Below are 15,888 nucleotides of genomic sequence, written 5' to 3'. Positions count from 1 at the left end.
TTAAGTACTAAAAGAATAAAAGTGATAGTTTAAATATCAAATGTATAATTTACTAAAATAGAAATAAACAAAGTAGTATATGTTTTAAGTTCTTTCAACTATTTGACAATGAACGCTCAATCACCCTTTCAATCGTTGGTGCTCGAACACATAACTTCTAGAAATAATAAAGATTTCTTTAACCATTGAGTTAAATTGGTTCGTGCACGTTATATAATTTTAAAAAGCCCAAAATAGAAACTTATTTTTGGCGACTTTTGGTTTACTAGATTTGAAAATATATTTTTGATGCTTTAATTTTGTTATTATTAATTTTATTTTTTAGTAAAATTACTAATACAGTAGAAAATATGTTAGTAGGTTGACGTGGAATTCAAACAAAAAAATTTCCCTTTACGAGATTGAGCTACAAATTTCTCTGAAATGACAAACTACTCTTTCAATAATCATAACTTTTAAATGACGGATAAATTATATGGATGATACTTAACTATAAAAAGATTTTAATATAATTATTGACTTATTAATATTTTAATAATATTATTTAAGTGATGTTAATCAAATTATTTATAAATTAGAGTTAACATTTGATAGAATAGTTGATGTGATAGTTAAAAAAATTATATATTTATAATTTTCTACTATTAATTTGGTCTTATTTTTAATTTAATTTAATGAATTGATAGAATGTATAAGTAATGAGGACTGCATGTATAATTTTATTAATTTTTTAAAATGTTGTGTCAGATCTACCGTTAAATATTAACTATAAATAGCTTGATTGATATTATTTAAATAATTAAATGATCTAAATGAAAAATTTCTAAATCACTTATCATATTAAAATTGTAAATAATTAAGCGATGATAAATATAGTTTAACATTAAATGAGATAAGTTTAATGTCATATTTTAAAAATAGAATTCTAGTGAAGCTGATTAATAATTTTTTAAATTAAAACAGAAATTAATAGTAATAGTAATAGAAATAGAAATTAATAGATCAAATAAAAATACAAAAGATTAAAACCGGAGATATAACAAAAGAAATGGGCCGTTGTTGTATACAAATTGTAAAGATCTTACCGATACACATTTGAGTTTAAAGGCCCAACAGGTTTCCAACTAAATCATGAGATCGCGATCTTCTATATATATATATATATACAGAACAGAAAAGAAAAATGGTATTTGTAAGCAAGATAATTTAGCAGCGAAGAAGCAGATATGGATTTTAGTGTTCTCAACGAAGCCCTGGCCTCCAAATCCTTCGATAAGGTCGCCGATATATGCGACGCTCTCATGCTTCAGGTTCCATTTTCTTTAATTTCCTTTTAAAATCCCCAAATCCTATGATACAAGCCTTAAATCGAATTTCTGAAATACAAGCTTTGCTTTATGTTGGAAAAAAAAACACTAATGATAAAACCAGGTAGCAGCGGAGGGCGTTCCTTTTCGAGACGAATGGCCTTTTGCAGTTCATCTTTTGGGTCACATCTATGTTGATGATGTGTAAACTTCTTTTATTTTTCTTTCTTTCTGTGTTTGATTACTTAATTTATATTTTTGGGAATATGTGATTTTAGTTTCTTTTTCAAAATTTTAGTTTGTGTTTTTGTTGGATTTCAATAATACATAGACTTGTGTAGGTTTTTTGATACTTGGATGTGGATGGTTTTGCAGTAATAGTGCGAGGTTTCTTTGGAAATCAATACCTGCTACAATCAAGGAGAGCCAACCGGAGTTGGTTGCGGCCTGGAAAATAGGTCAAAAGCTGTGGACAAGGGACTATGCCGGTGTCTACGAGGCTATTCGCGGCTTCGATTGGACTCAACAAACACAAGTTCTTGTTGCTGCTTTCTCAGGCAAAGCTTTCTCTAATCATAGTTTTCACAGTAATTTAAGTAATTGTGTGTGTGTGTGAAAGATGAACCGAACCCTGAAGTAAGTGATTTTGAAGGAAATCCATATTCGTTAATTCAGATGTTATGGCATAAAATAGTAACGAAATCATGTAAAATCTTGCAACTTCATATCGTAGAATAAAGATTTAGGTAATGTAGTATTTGAGGGAATTATTTTATGTCTTTTTTGTAGAGCTATACACTAAGAGGATGTTTGAGCTGCTGCAATCTGCTTATTCAACTATAAGCATCCAAGATGCGGCTCAGTTTCTTGGAATGAGTGAGGAAGATGCCACAAATTGTAAGTATGCACATTTTTTATCATGTTTATGATATAAAGTTTCTACTATTTTACTAATTTTTAGATGTTTTGCTTAAGCTTCTTTTATTAGCCAAGTATCCTTGTAGTGTAAAGAGAAACATATATTATCTGAGAGGACGACTTATGGATGTAATTTAGGCTTAGAATTCCACGTTTTGGCCTATGGAGACCTTGGCTGGAATCCCAGCAGCCCCACTAAACACTAAAAATCTGAAAGAAAAATAGGTAGTAGAAAGAGACTGCCTTAGTACAGGCTGGGGACATGTCTGGTTTATATAATAAATCGGTGACGACAATGTCAAAAGCATCTGCTCCTTATGGATTTATTAGAAATCGACATCTTTAGGCCTTGAAACTTTTGCCTTTCAAATGCTCCCGAAACGTGCAAATGCTTGAGACTCTCAAACATTGTGGCAAAGGAGAGCTATCTTTTTCAGCCCCCCTCTTCGTTTTATGAAAAAAAAGATTGATGGCTTTAAAAGCCATTGAAAAGCAATAACTTGTGCTGTTTACAGGGTTAATCTAGGCTAGGAAAGTGATAATCATTTGGATTTCCATTCAAGTCCAGTTATGCTGATAGTTTAAGTACTATTAACTTTCCACACACTCAAGATGGTTAGCCAGGTCGGAAATTACGGTGTTATGGTTTATGTGATTAGTAGGCCATAGATTTTTTTCTAAAAAAGAGGATTATAAACTCTGCAAGGTTTCTCCGAGCCTCCGATAGACTATTTTGAGGGTTGTTTTAGCTTCCGTTGGAGTTGTTTACTTAATGCTTACTAGGTTTTCCGAGCATCCAATAGACTCTTATGAGGATTGTTTGAGCTGATTCTGGTTGTCACATGCAGATGTACTCCGGCAAGGATGGGCAGTCGATCCTACTTCTCGAATGCTAACTGTGACGAAACAAGCTGTCGTGAAAGGGCAGAAATTAGACCCTGGCAAATTGCAGCGACTGACAGAATACGTCTTCCACCTTGAACATTAAATCATACTTATGACCTCCGAGTTTCGACTGTTTTGTTGAATTTGAATTCTTTAAGCAAGTTTATGCTTCTAATCTTTATGAGAATTTCGGGAGCTTCTTATAACTTCATACATATTTGATGCCTTACTTTTTGTTTTTTATGTTTTGAACAGTTTCAGTGAATAATCATGCAGCAAATGTTTGAGCACTTGATGTCTTACAAACTCGCAAGGAATTATAATTAAGAAAGGTCAAATTATTGTCTGTTTATTGTGCGTAATTAATCCTTATATTTTCAATATTTAAGAAAATAATCTTTAAATTTATTAAGTTAAATTCTATTAGGAGTCCGTGTACCATTTTAAGATGTAGAGTTGGTTACTGTGTCCAAGATCAGTTCCAATAATTCAGTCATTTGATCGGTTTATGTAATGATAATTTAGTTCTATTGTTTTTCATCGTGTGGTTAGAATTTAAATTTCAAAAATTGGAAAGTACTTGAAAATTGATAAAATTAAAATATAAGAATTGATTTACAGTTTACCTACAGAACATGATCCAGGGCCTAATGAAAGCATCAGCATTAAGAAATCCTATTGCATAGCACTAAAAATATTCCTTATCGTTTGTGGATTGTTGTTATCCCTTGAGGTTTTAAGTTTGAATACCGTGTATGTAGGGTATAAATATTTATTGTCAACTACAAGGTATGAATATTTATTATCAAATAATTGAGAATCTTTAAACGTATATTATCTTGTATTTATCATATAATTATAAAAAAATGATAATAAGATAACAGTTTATTATTGGTATATTTAATAAAACTTGATAAATTTATAATCTTGAGCTAAATTTAAAACTAGATAATGCTCCGTTACGATAATGATTATAAAAGTCATTGTTAGACTATTGTTATTATCTTCGATAATTTTAATTAGTAACATTATCATATTCACAAATGAAATGAAACCATCTGAAATTTCTATAAGGATCACTATCAGGTTACCATCATGATTTTTAATCTTGAAGATGTATCGTCTTATTCCTAAAAAATTATTATTTGTTAGGAATTATTTTTTTAATATAGATTTTTTATTTATTATTTTAAATTCAAGGATAACATGTGATTAAATGATATTGCTTTTATTAATAGATATCGTAAGGTGCTAACATTTTTTTCTCATAAATTACATAACTGAACTCGATCTCTAAATTCGTAGATTAAAATTATTTTTTATATATAAATTTTAATTTTTTTATTAATACGAGGTAAGTATATAATAATATTGTTTAAAGATAATTTTCAATCATTTGACTTTGAATGTTCATACCTTTGATATTCATGGTGCTCGAACTCGAGATCTTACCACCGATGTCACTTGATTCGTGTTTTTCTATTACTTAGTCACAAGTGATTGTGGAGTTTGGCCCGACATGACAAAGACAATAACCGAGCACAAGGAGTGTTACACCACTCCGAGTTGATACCTTACCCATAATAGGGAGAAAAGTTAATGAGTAGTAGGTAGAGGTGAGCGTTCAATCAAGTCGAGTAAAACAAATTCGAATTATTTGAGTTGGTAAGTCTTATTTTAGAACTCGGTGATGACTTGAAATTTTTTTAGTCGAGTCGAGTCAAATTTTCGAGTTTATATTTAAATTTAATTGTAAATATTTACAATATTATGACATTATTTTATTCCAATTTAAATGTTATTTTATAACCATATACATACTTATTTTTTTTTATATTTTTCATATGTAATTTACATATATCATACAAAGTCGAGGGACTGGACTCATACTTGAAAATCAATCTATTAATTATTAAAAAATTACGAGTTATTCGAGTTGTATTTTACAACTCAATTTGAACTTAAAATTTTTTCGAGTCTAGTCGAGTGTATGAAATTACAACTCGAATTCAATTCGAATAAAAAAAATAATTTTTTCGAGTCGAGTGAAGTTTTGCTCACCTCTATTATTAGATGCACCAAGCCACCAACCACTCACACGATGATGCCCTTCCGATAACCATGTCCAACTAAGCTCGCCGATTTTCATAACTTGAATTTCGGGGAAAATTAGTCATAAGAATTAACCCTAGTTATTAACCTACTAAGGTTTTAGGCCTACCTCGCTTCAAAAAGATGTCGAGACCCACACCCCATTTCAATTTATTTTAAATTTGTATTAAAATAAAAGAAATCCTTTAAATGATTTGATCGCACCCAACAAAAATATTGATGAAAACCTCCTATTTTTAAAAGATATTTTATTTTGTAAATAAATTTGACAGCTTAAAAATTTGAAAATATACAACTTCCTCCACCCATCCCTTTGTTTATCAGCTTCCTACCTGTTCGGTTCCACTGTCATCCGGCCAAGCCTCATCCTTATGTTACTACTTCTGGTTCTTGCGCTTTTATCCGATCGTCGATTGTTTATCCCATCAGAAAATTACGACCCACCAGCATCCAGGAAAATTTACTTACCTACTTTTTGCAGATTTGGATTCGAAATTCAAAACGTCTTGATTTTTGTTGTTGTCAGAATGAATCCTTCTTAGCACTCGTCTCTTCTTTATTATTATGTCGTAAAGGTTTGAGTTCTTTTAGAGTAGTATTAGTTAAAGATTTATTGCTAAAAGATGCCCATTTTCATATTTTAAGATACGAACCAAGTGATTTTAATAATTAAATTGATGATTATTGTCTATAAAAGTTTTGAATTCGAACACGACATTTATAAGAATTCATTTTAAAATAATTAAGAATATTTCGAACATATACTAACTTGTAAACACTTCACAAACTAATAAAAGAAATACTTTTAAGGAAAATATCTCCACAGTGCAACTTTTATTGATTGACACACAAACATCGAGCAAAAGTACATATGCCCATGAATTTGTGTATTAAGTGCAAGGCAAAGCTTGAGCACTTTGCTGACTTATAAACTCCTACTAACGACATAATATTAAGTAAGCAACCATAATTGAGGAAACTAATTATCTTTTAAAAGACTGTTTTTTCTCAAAATACAATTCCGGTGCTTCATTCAAGCTGAACATCGGATTCATAAGCAACTCCAGCTTCCCAGTTACTGGGGAGCGCATTTGCTGCCTCCACCCAATACACCCCGGCGCTGCCACTCACTTGGAACCTAAAACTGACATATCCCGATGATGGCGGACTCGTCGTGTCGAAAACCGCCCCATACGCCCTCCTCATTTCTATCCACTCATTACAATCCGCCTGCGCCGATCGATTGTCATACGCATCAGTGTCGTCACGACAAATACTAATGTTTCAAAGTTACTGAATTCATTACAGCATTTTAATTACCTGCCAAACTTGTGCCGCAAGGATCTCGGTTCTGCCGGCTTGGTACAAGATCACAATGGCCAAGTAATTGGAGTACTTGCTATGTTCATGAACCTTGAACTGCAGCTTGTAACCACCGTAGCGGCAGGGGATTCTCTTGTATTCGACTTCAACTACTCCATAAGCGTACAGCTCGCCCGCTTTGTCCGACTGTGCCATTCTACCGTAAGCGCGGGGGCTGAGGATAAAATCGGTGTTGTCTCCTTCTCCATAGTCGGTCACCACTATGTTCACCCCATTATCTGTGCAGAGTTGAGGGTTTGTGCACCTAACCTGATAGCAAGCACCACAGCCAGCTCCATTTTTGTAGAGCCTGTACGAAACCCCAGCCACATTCGCATCATTCACGGTCCTTCCATATTCTCCATACCCGCAAGCTCCTCCTGAAATTCATCACAGTTTGAGCCAAACATGTCGGACATCTAACGAAGAATCCATAAACACGACGAATTAAATAAATAAAAATGCATGGATTATATAGGAGCAATGTACGTACTTGGAGTCCCTAAACAGTCAGGGCTGCCATAGTAAGTTGCTCTGGACTTAACGAAATCGTCCTGAGAGTAACAGAGTGTAGAAAATAGCACCATGATCGACACAATGCAACAGTGGAACTTAAATGAGTAGCCCATGTTTTCAGCTTCAAAAGCAATAATGGAACAAAGAAAAGATAAGAGATTGAATGAAGAACTGAGATGAGAAGCTGAGAACTCGAGTCCCATATTTATAGTGGAAGGGAAGAGGCTGCTGTTGAGCAAATTATTATACCTTTTTTCTTCCACTAATTAAAGGGTTTAATGGGGGGTAGGATTAAGATGAATGATGTGAATTGTTTTGACAAATTGATATATTATATTATTTGTTTATGCTATAATTGGTTTTCAACCATTAAGGAATAACAGTGAAGAAGATGTTTTTGGTATTCTTCGTCCTCGGTTCCTCCTTTTTCAACAATTCAATGAAAAGAAAATCAACAGAAAGATGAAATAAAAGAATCCCACATTTTCAGCTGGTATAACCGGACGTAGAATACAATCTTTAAACCCACAATATTTTAGCTGAATTGGTTAAGGTGAAGTACATAATCTCATAAAGCGATAAGAAAAGCTTCCCAACCGTTCCTCTGGAAAATAAATTCAGTAAGCCACACATGTAACTATAATAGTTGTCGTATGGTCGGTACAAACGTGAGTTGTCTACTAGGAACCAATTTAGACAGACCTACTTGTTAGATCCACGTCTCTTCCTTAGACTTAAAACAAAGCTTATTAGACCAAGGCTTAGCTACTTCTCAAACAAAACTAAGAGAAAACTTCCTTCGAACGTACCATGTAGGACTCAAAAACTTCTAGTACATACGAAAATTAGAGTTCTTTGTTTGAAAACTAAAACTTTACAAACTCTTATAGTACTAGGACAAGATGTCTTAAAACCTCTGTTATGTTGTCATGGTATTGAGACGTCTTCATTGTGTTGTCATAGTGCAAATGTGTTGAACCATGTTTTATAATGTTTTGATATAACAAATCAAGACAAAACATTTTTGGACTTGATTGAATTTGTTCAAAGTTTTCAAAAATAAATCAAAGTTCATAAAACTAGAATTTGAGCACAAAACTGTTTTTCTGGGTACGTAGTACCGATACTGTTCTTATAGTATCGATACTATATGAACAATACTGATACTATTCATGTGGTACTGATACCAAAGGTAAGAGAGATATCGATACTCTCTAGGTAGCATCGATACTACCAGTGTTTTCAAAATGCTCAAATTCCAGAATGCAAAATAGGTATGATACTTAAGGGGTACCGATACTACTTTACAAAGTGGTATCGATACCATGAGCATAGTATCGATACTGGTCAAGCCCAACGGTCTTTAACGGCTAGTTTATTTGAATATAACAAAGGAAATACCGATACTCCCTTTACTAGGCAGTTTTATTTTGCAGAGAATTAATCTACAACGGCTCCAAAACATCCCCAAACGCCTAGAAACGACAACAAATTCATTCCAACATATAAAAACAAGTTGAGGACACTTGAAGAAGGTTACCAACACCTATCCAAGCATTCATACACAAGAGAAAAGTTTTTCAATATTTAATTTTCTTTCTTTTGTAAATATTTGTGTTTTGAGCTTAATTGTATATCCTTAGGTTTTGTTGTTGTGAGCTTAAATCTTTGTAAACACCTTCCTTTAGAGAGGTTTTTCTTGTTTACATTTCTTTACCTTTGTAAAGGGGATTGGTTCTAGCTAAGCCTTTGAAAAGCTAGTGAGTTGTAAATGTTATCTCTTAATCCTGTAAAAAGGAAGAACAAATTAATGAATTTGTTAGAAAATCCTTAGTGAGGAGCTAAGGTAGTGGATGTAGACTTGGTTGAGAAGTCGAACCACTATAAATCATTGTGCAAATTTTTTATCCTTTTTTACTCCATACTCTCTAAACTCAAAAAGCCAATTCACCCCCTCTTGGCATATATTCGGTTGATCGATTGAGCTTTATTGCGAATATCCCAACAAGATGCCTTCTCTTTGGTCAAGTATGTTAAGTTGTCTTTGCATTAATCGACCAAACAAGTTAAGATGTTTCTGTTATCCAAGGGAAATAAGATGTGTGTACCCCATACATTTTCGAGTTACCTTCGTTAGGAATCGATATGCCTTCACCCTAAACTTACGACTTATGAAAACTACACACGGGGATGGAAAACCTCAACTATAGCAATAGGAGTGATTCTATTGTGCTTTAACGAGCATCAAGACATCATTTTCCTTAACTAGAAATATTTCAACTCTAAGTTTCTACCTAGGTAGAGATGCCCCAATTATATCAAAAAAAAATTCTCAAAGCATGAAGATGCCTCTGCTATACTTGTTGTGCATTATCGTGGGCTAAGTTTCCCAATCTAACCGGATCAAGAAGCCACTACTTGAAAGCACTAAGATACATCTACAATACTCATGCCAAGAGGGAGTTGCCATACATTATTGTTATCACAACTTTTCATATCCTCCACAGAGTGTTGAGATGCCTCCACTCAGTGACATGAATTTATCTGTTGTGACTATGAGTGTAGAGATGCCTTTTCCACAACAAGGGAGACAAAAACTACCCAATTGTATCTACCCCAACAAAGAATACTTTGCTCGATAATTGGATCCTTCTAAGGGCGTCGAGTTTCCTTCTCTATCGGTGAAAAATGATAAAACTACTATATTTCTCTCTCTTTTTCATGCTAAATGTCAGCCAAAAGAGTTAAGATGACACTATTCTGACAATTGGAACACTCCATTACCACACTATAAAACATTTAGAAGCTCCATCCAAAAGTATCGAGATGCCTCTACACAACTCTTAATTCTGGGTGAATTCACCTCACACTCTAGCTATAACAACTTTATGAATTCTCCAAAGAGTGTTGGGATACCTCTGCTCAACGAGTATAAAGATGCCTTTAAAATAATAAGGGGATAGAGACCTCCCCATTGTTTCTACTAATAATAAAGAAGCCTCCACCTGTTGACTGAACTTCTCTAAAGGTGTTAAATTTCCTCTTCATTGGCTAATAATGCGAAGATACCTCGTACAACAATGCACTATAACACTTTCATGGGCACAATTAGATTGATACACCTCCGCTATGGTTGAAAAAACTTATCATTGACCTCTATATAACATGTGAAGATAATTCTCGATTAAGCATTAAAAACCCTCTATAGGGAAGCATATACTGATTTAAGAATGAAACTAGTTTTAAGATGCCCCAAGAACTCGAAGGAATGGAAGAGAGCCCAAAGACATCCTCTAGAACAGTCTAGCCTGACTACTTAGTCCAACACTCAGTCGTCCTTGAATTGTTCTCTACTCCGAAAATATCTATACCACACATCTCAATCGCGCTAAAATCATCATCGAGTGAGTCTTCTGACCTTCTATTAATATCATCGTCTAGCATGTTTTCGTTACTAGGCCTAAAATCCTTGAAAAACCATTGCGATAATTGCCTCTTTGACCAGGGCCTCAAGGAACATGATAGAAGACAAAAAGTGTATCAACTTTATCTACCTCTTAACCATAATAAAATCCACAGTAACTTATATATGCCTTCATAGGACTCCACATTTATGTTATTCCTAACAGGCATGGGACATTCTACATGTAACACCCCAACCCGTATCCGACCCGAATACAAATTAGAGGTGTCACATTGACTTTTCAAATCTTTGACCTTTAACAAATAGTTGACAATAAAATTTTCTTTTGAATAGTAGAACATTTTGATAAAAGATAAAGAGTACAACTTTCCAATTCAACTGAAAATATATAATTCATCATTTACATAAATACCATAAAATTTACATTTACAAAAATTGATAAGAGCATTTCCATTTAAACCAATGATGCATGCCAACAAAATGTACAAAACTTATAAACTTACTTTTCAAATGATTATGATCTGATCTTCACTGCTTATGTTGTCCTCTCTTAATCTTCACTTTTCTGATCTCTTTGAACCTACGTGTGAAACAATCCACACGCTAAGTCTTTGACTTAGTGAGACAATAAGTAGTATATAAAAGAAAAACATTTCAAAAACATTTTTCATTGATCTATATAAAGCTTTTCATACTTGAATTAAATATGGTTTCTACACTTACATTAAATCACTCTTTATTCAACTTGCATCCTTATTCTTTTATCCCAATGTATAACACTGAGAATTCATGATATCTGAGTACACTGAGGTTGTGCACAATTGTTGTCACCACAGCTCATATAATTTGCACCGAAGTGCCACGTAGAATTTGTCCCGAATGACCACGTAGAATTTGTCCCAAAGGACCACACATAAATATCCCGAAGGATCACATAGGTTGTTGAAAACATTTTGATATTTTGATATAACAAATTAAGATAAATGATTTTTAAGATTTTCCAAAATATTTTCTAATTATATTCGATATAATTATTCGAATATCAAAATATTACTCCAAATCTTTCAAATGTCATTTTTAATCCTTACTCAAGTGTAAAATTAAGTTTTAATCTTAAAATAATTTCAAAACAATTTTACAAAGTATTTCGAACCGTTTCAAAGCCAAAAATTCCAGAATGTCCAAAGGGAACCGATTCCCCTGAATGGTTTGGCTCCGAGAAAAACAAAATGCTCGGAGGGAACCGATTCCCCCCCAGGGGGTACCGATTCCCCCTGATCAACGTTCAAAATATTTGAATTTTACACTTAGGGAATCGATTCCCTATGAGGGGGTACCGATTCCCCCCACGCTCCAAGCTATTTTATTAATTGATTTCACACTAAAACAGCTCCATTGACTCCACTAATCATCCCCAACGTTCAGAATCAATTGAAGGAGTATTTAAACAAACTTAGAAGCCATTGATCAACAACAAGAAACAACAATCATCAAGAGTTGAGAGAGAATTAAAGAGAAAGCATCAAACTCATTGTTTGAGCACTTCAAGCCTATTTTTCATTCAATATTCATTGTGCTTTCAAGAACATCATTTGTGCTCTATTGTATTTATCCTTGAGTATTCTTTCTTTGTTCTAGAATTGTGCAAACAATCTACCTTGTGAGGTTTTCCTTGCAACTTTGCAAATTTGTGTATTTCTCTTTGAAAAAGAGTGTGCTCAATAATTTGGGGTATAATTCTTGAGGGAGTTGTAAGGTTACTCTTTGTCCTTAAAAGAAAGAACAAATTAGTGAATTTGTTGGAAAATCTTTAGTGTGGATAGCTAAGGTAGTGGACGTAGACTTTGGTTGAGAAAGTCGAACCACTCTAAATCGCTGTGCAAATATTTTCAATTTTCTGCAAAAGCTTCCACCAAAATTTTTTATTGCCAATTCACCCCCTCTTGGCCATTTCCATCGATCGATTAACTCAACAATTGGTATCAGAGCTTGACTCATTTGAAGGTTTAACCGCCTCTTGAGTAGATCCGGGAAGAGTTAAATTGATAAAGATGGCGTCCACTTCCGATTCATTCTCCATGGAAGAATCCAGACCAATTGACATGCCTCCTCACTTAAATGGAACAAATTATCGTCGTTGGAAGAAGTTCATGATGATATTTATTCAAGCATTTGATATGGAAGCTTGGATGATGATCGAGAAAGGATATTCTTCTCCTACGAAGAAGGCAAAGAAGTGGAGTGATCAAGAACGGAAGAAAGCTCAACAAAACACAAAGGCTATGCACATGTTATATTGTGCAATTGATCCTAATGTATATAAAAGAGTTTCTTCTTGTTCAAGTGCCAAGGAGATGTGGGATAAGCTTAAGGAGATCTATGGAGACAAGGAAGAAGAAGAACCAATAAAGGTGATGTCTCTATTAGCTCTCACAGAGCCAAATGTATCTTCTAACTCAAATAAATTAAATTCAAAATCTTTTAATGAGTTACAAGATGCTTATAATGAATTATTTTCGGAGTGTGAGACCATGAACTCTAAATATAATAAATTGATTTCTAAATTTATTGCTAAAAATGATCTTCTTTTGAAAGCTAAAACAGACTTGGAAAATCAAAATGAAATGTTGAGAAAAGAGTTAGAACTTTCAAAAATAAAATCTGAAAACTTTGAAAAAGAAATTGTCAAATTAAACAAACTTCTTCTAGAAACGAAAATGAATTTTGAAAATCAAAATGAAATCTTGAAGAAGGATTTAGAGCTTTCAAAAATGAAATTTGAAAGTATTGAAAAAGAAAATTTCGATTTGAAAGTTAAGCTTGAATGTTTAACAAAAGAAAAAGAGATCATTTTAAATAATTCATCTAGTTCAATAATGACAATATGTTCACATTGTCATTATCATGGTCATAGGAAAACAATTTAAAATTAGACAAGTATGGGTTCCATAAGGAACAAGAGGCATTGAAACTAATGTTCAAGGATCCAAAGCAATTTGGATACCCAAATCTACTTAAATGTCTCTTGTAGTTGTGTGGGAGCAATGGTGATGAAGATGATGATATTCAAGATGCTCTAGCCACACATGAAAAAGGAATGGGTAACCTCTAAACTTAATGTTTTTATTTTATTTGGTTGCTCATTTAGTTTATGCATGCATGAGGTTTTTAATTCTAAATGATTATGTTTTATCTCATGTATGTTGAAAAATATTGTATGATGAACATAATAATTTTTTGTAATGTTTTATAAACTCTAGTTCATTATATTAATTTTTGGTCAAATTTTTTTTAAAATGTAATTGATATCTCTTTAACAATTGATATCGATTTTTCAAGAACTTTGGTTTTGCAAAATTTTGACCTTAAATTTTTCTTAATGATTATGCATATTTTTTTAAAAAATATTATAAAGTTTTAATGCATAACATTTTTCAAAAAAACTTTATGCATGTGCTCTTAATCTCGATAATCAACATTGCATAATATTTTGTATGTAAATGGATTAAAGCATAATCCGATTAGATGAATTTGACTAAAGATACAATGTCTTATTTTTAAATTAAGTGTTTGCAAAATTGATTGACATTGCATCTACTTTGATTATGCTTGTTGGTCATAGAATAGGAAACATTTACATGGTGCATTTAGATTCTATCAATATGACTAATTTATGCCTAGTTGCTAAGGATGAGCATGATAGTTGGTTATGGCATAGGAGACTAGGACATGCTAGTATGAGTGTTTTGCAACGATTGATTCAATGAGATTTAGTTAGAGGGTTGTCAAAGCTAAAATTTGATAATGATAAAATTTGTGATGTTTGTGCTAAAGGAAAACAAAGGCGAATTTCTTTTAAATACATTAATGACATATCATCTAGCAGAGTATTACAATTGATCCATTTAGATCTTTTTGGGCCATCTAGATCTACTAGCTTGGGTGGAAAATAATATGCATTTGTTTTGGTAGATGACTATTCTAGATATACTTGGGTTCTATTCTTAAGTACTAAAGATGAAGCATTATAAAAATTCATCACGTTTTTCAAAAGTAATCCAAAACGAAAAAGGTTACTCTATAACTAGTGTTAGGAGTGATCATGGAACTGAATTTGAAAATCTTGGATTTACTGAGTTTTGTAATTCTAATGGTATTAGCCATAATTTTTCAGCTCCTAGAACCCCTCAACAAAATGGAGTTGTTGAGAGGAAAAATCAAACTTTAGAAGAAATGGCTAGAACCATGCTTTGTGAAAACAATTTGCCAAAATATTTTTGGACGGAAGCCACAAATATCGCTTGTTATGCTATTAATCGAGTAATGATTAGGCCTATTTTGAAGAAAACTCCATATGAACTTTTTAAAATAAAAAAACCTAACATTAGCTATTTTCATCCTTTTGGATGTAAATGTTTTGTTTTAAACAACGGTAAAGACAATCTTGGCAAATTTGATGCTAAAAGTGATGAAGTATTTTTTCTAGGTTATTCCTTAAATTCTAAAGCTTATTGAGTATTTAATAAAAGAACTTTAGTTGTAGAAGAGTCTATACATGTTGTTTTCGATGATAATCTCCTTCCGAGGAAGAATTCTTGTTTGAATGATGATGTAGGTGTTATAAATACAAATTACGTTAGACATGACGTTGGAGAACCATCATCAAATGAAGAAACGAAAGATGAGGAAACTCAAGATCCTCTCGAGAATCCAACCATTGAAGAAAGGGAAGTACCTTATCTAAGAGAGTACAACTATGTCAAGGATGGTGAGATTATAGGTGATCCATCCAAAAGGGGTAACAACTCGATATTCTCTTAGAAATATTTGTAATTATGTTGCATTTATCTCATGCATAGAGCCTAAGAATATTAAAGAAGCATTAAATGATGAACATTGGATTATGGCTATGCAAGAAGAGTTAAATCAATTTGAGAGAAGTAAAGTATGGACATTAGTTGAAAGGCCTAGTAATAAATCTACTATATGTACTAGATGGGTATATAGGAATAAGCATGATGAAAGTGGTAATATAGTGAGAAACAAGGCTAGACTTGTTACTCAAGGCTATACTCAAGAAGAAGGCATAGACTATGATGAAACATATGCTCCCGTAGCTAGGATGGAAGCAATTAGAATGTTATTAGCATTTGCATGTTTTCATGAATTTAAATTATATCAAATGGATATTAAAAGTGCATTTTTAAATGGTTTTATAAAAGAAGAAGTGTATGTGGAACAACCTCCAGGTTTTGAAGATTCAAAATTTCTAAATCATGTTCTTAAATTGACAAAAGCGATTTATGGTTTAAAACAAGTTCCTAGAGCTTGGTATGAAAGATTGTCAATTTTTTTTAATTGAAA

The 15,888-nt window shown here is 32.8% G+C and overlaps 2 protein-coding genes across 2 annotated transcripts; one reads left to right on the top strand and one right to left on the bottom strand.

Moving 5' to 3' along the window:
• Nucleotides 1-1,186: 1,186 nt before the first annotated feature.
• On the top strand, nucleotides 1,187-3,338 carry LOC120113413 (COP9 signalosome complex subunit 8-like). The gene is made up of 5 exons (XM_039134590.1): nucleotides 1,187-1,310; nucleotides 1,432-1,511; nucleotides 1,683-1,864; nucleotides 2,097-2,204; nucleotides 3,074-3,338. Exons 1-5 carry the CDS (start codon nucleotides 1,227-1,229, stop codon nucleotides 3,211-3,213), a joined length of 594 nt encoding a protein of 197 aa, XP_038990521.1. The 5' UTR covers nucleotides 1,187-1,226; the 3' UTR covers nucleotides 3,214-3,338.
• Nucleotides 3,339-6,227: 2,889 nt separating this feature from the next.
• Nucleotides 6,228-7,243, bottom strand: LOC120113412 (expansin-like B1). Its single transcript, XM_039134589.1, has 3 exons — nucleotides 7,078-7,243; nucleotides 6,543-6,964; nucleotides 6,228-6,452 (listed from the first exon to the last, which is right to left on the bottom strand). Exons 1-3 carry the CDS (start codon nucleotides 7,211-7,213, stop codon nucleotides 6,252-6,254), a joined length of 759 nt encoding a protein of 252 aa, XP_038990520.1. The 5' UTR covers nucleotides 7,214-7,243; the 3' UTR covers nucleotides 6,228-6,251.
• Between the last annotated feature and the right edge of the window lie 8,645 nt (nucleotides 7,244-15,888).

The sequence above is a fragment of the Hibiscus syriacus genome, unplaced genomic scaffold (assembly GCF_006381635.1).
Source record: "Hibiscus syriacus cultivar Baekdansim isolate YM2019G1 unplaced genomic scaffold, ASM638163v2 tig00110206_pilon, whole genome shotgun sequence".
Lineage (NCBI taxonomy): Eukaryota > Viridiplantae > Streptophyta > Magnoliopsida > Malvales > Malvaceae > Hibiscus > Hibiscus syriacus.
This window is presented reverse-complemented; position numbering and strand designations above follow the sequence as displayed.

Coding starts and splice junctions, on each gene's coding strand:
- LOC120113413 (XM_039134590.1), top strand. CDS start 1,227: ATGGATTTTAGTGTTCTCAACGAAGCCCTGGCCTCCAAATCCTTCGAT. Junction 1,865..2,096: donor TCTTGTTGCTGCTTTCTCAG/GCAAAGCTTTCT, acceptor TCTTTTTTGTAG/AGCTATACACTAAGAGGATG. Junction 2,205..3,073: donor TGAGGAAGATGCCACAAATT/GTAAGTATGCAC, acceptor TGTCACATGCAG/ATGTACTCCGGCAAGGATGG.
- LOC120113412 (XM_039134589.1), bottom strand. CDS start 7,213: ATGGGCTACTCATTTAAGTTCCACTGTTGCATTGTGTCGATCATGGTG. Junction 6,965..7,077: donor TGACTGTTTAGGGACTCCAA/GTACGTACATTG, acceptor GATGAATTTCAG/GAGGAGCTTGCGGGTATGGA. Junction 6,453..6,542: donor TTGCGGCACAAGTTTGGCAG/GTAATTAAAATG, acceptor CGATCGGCGCAG/GCGGATTGTAATGAGTGGAT.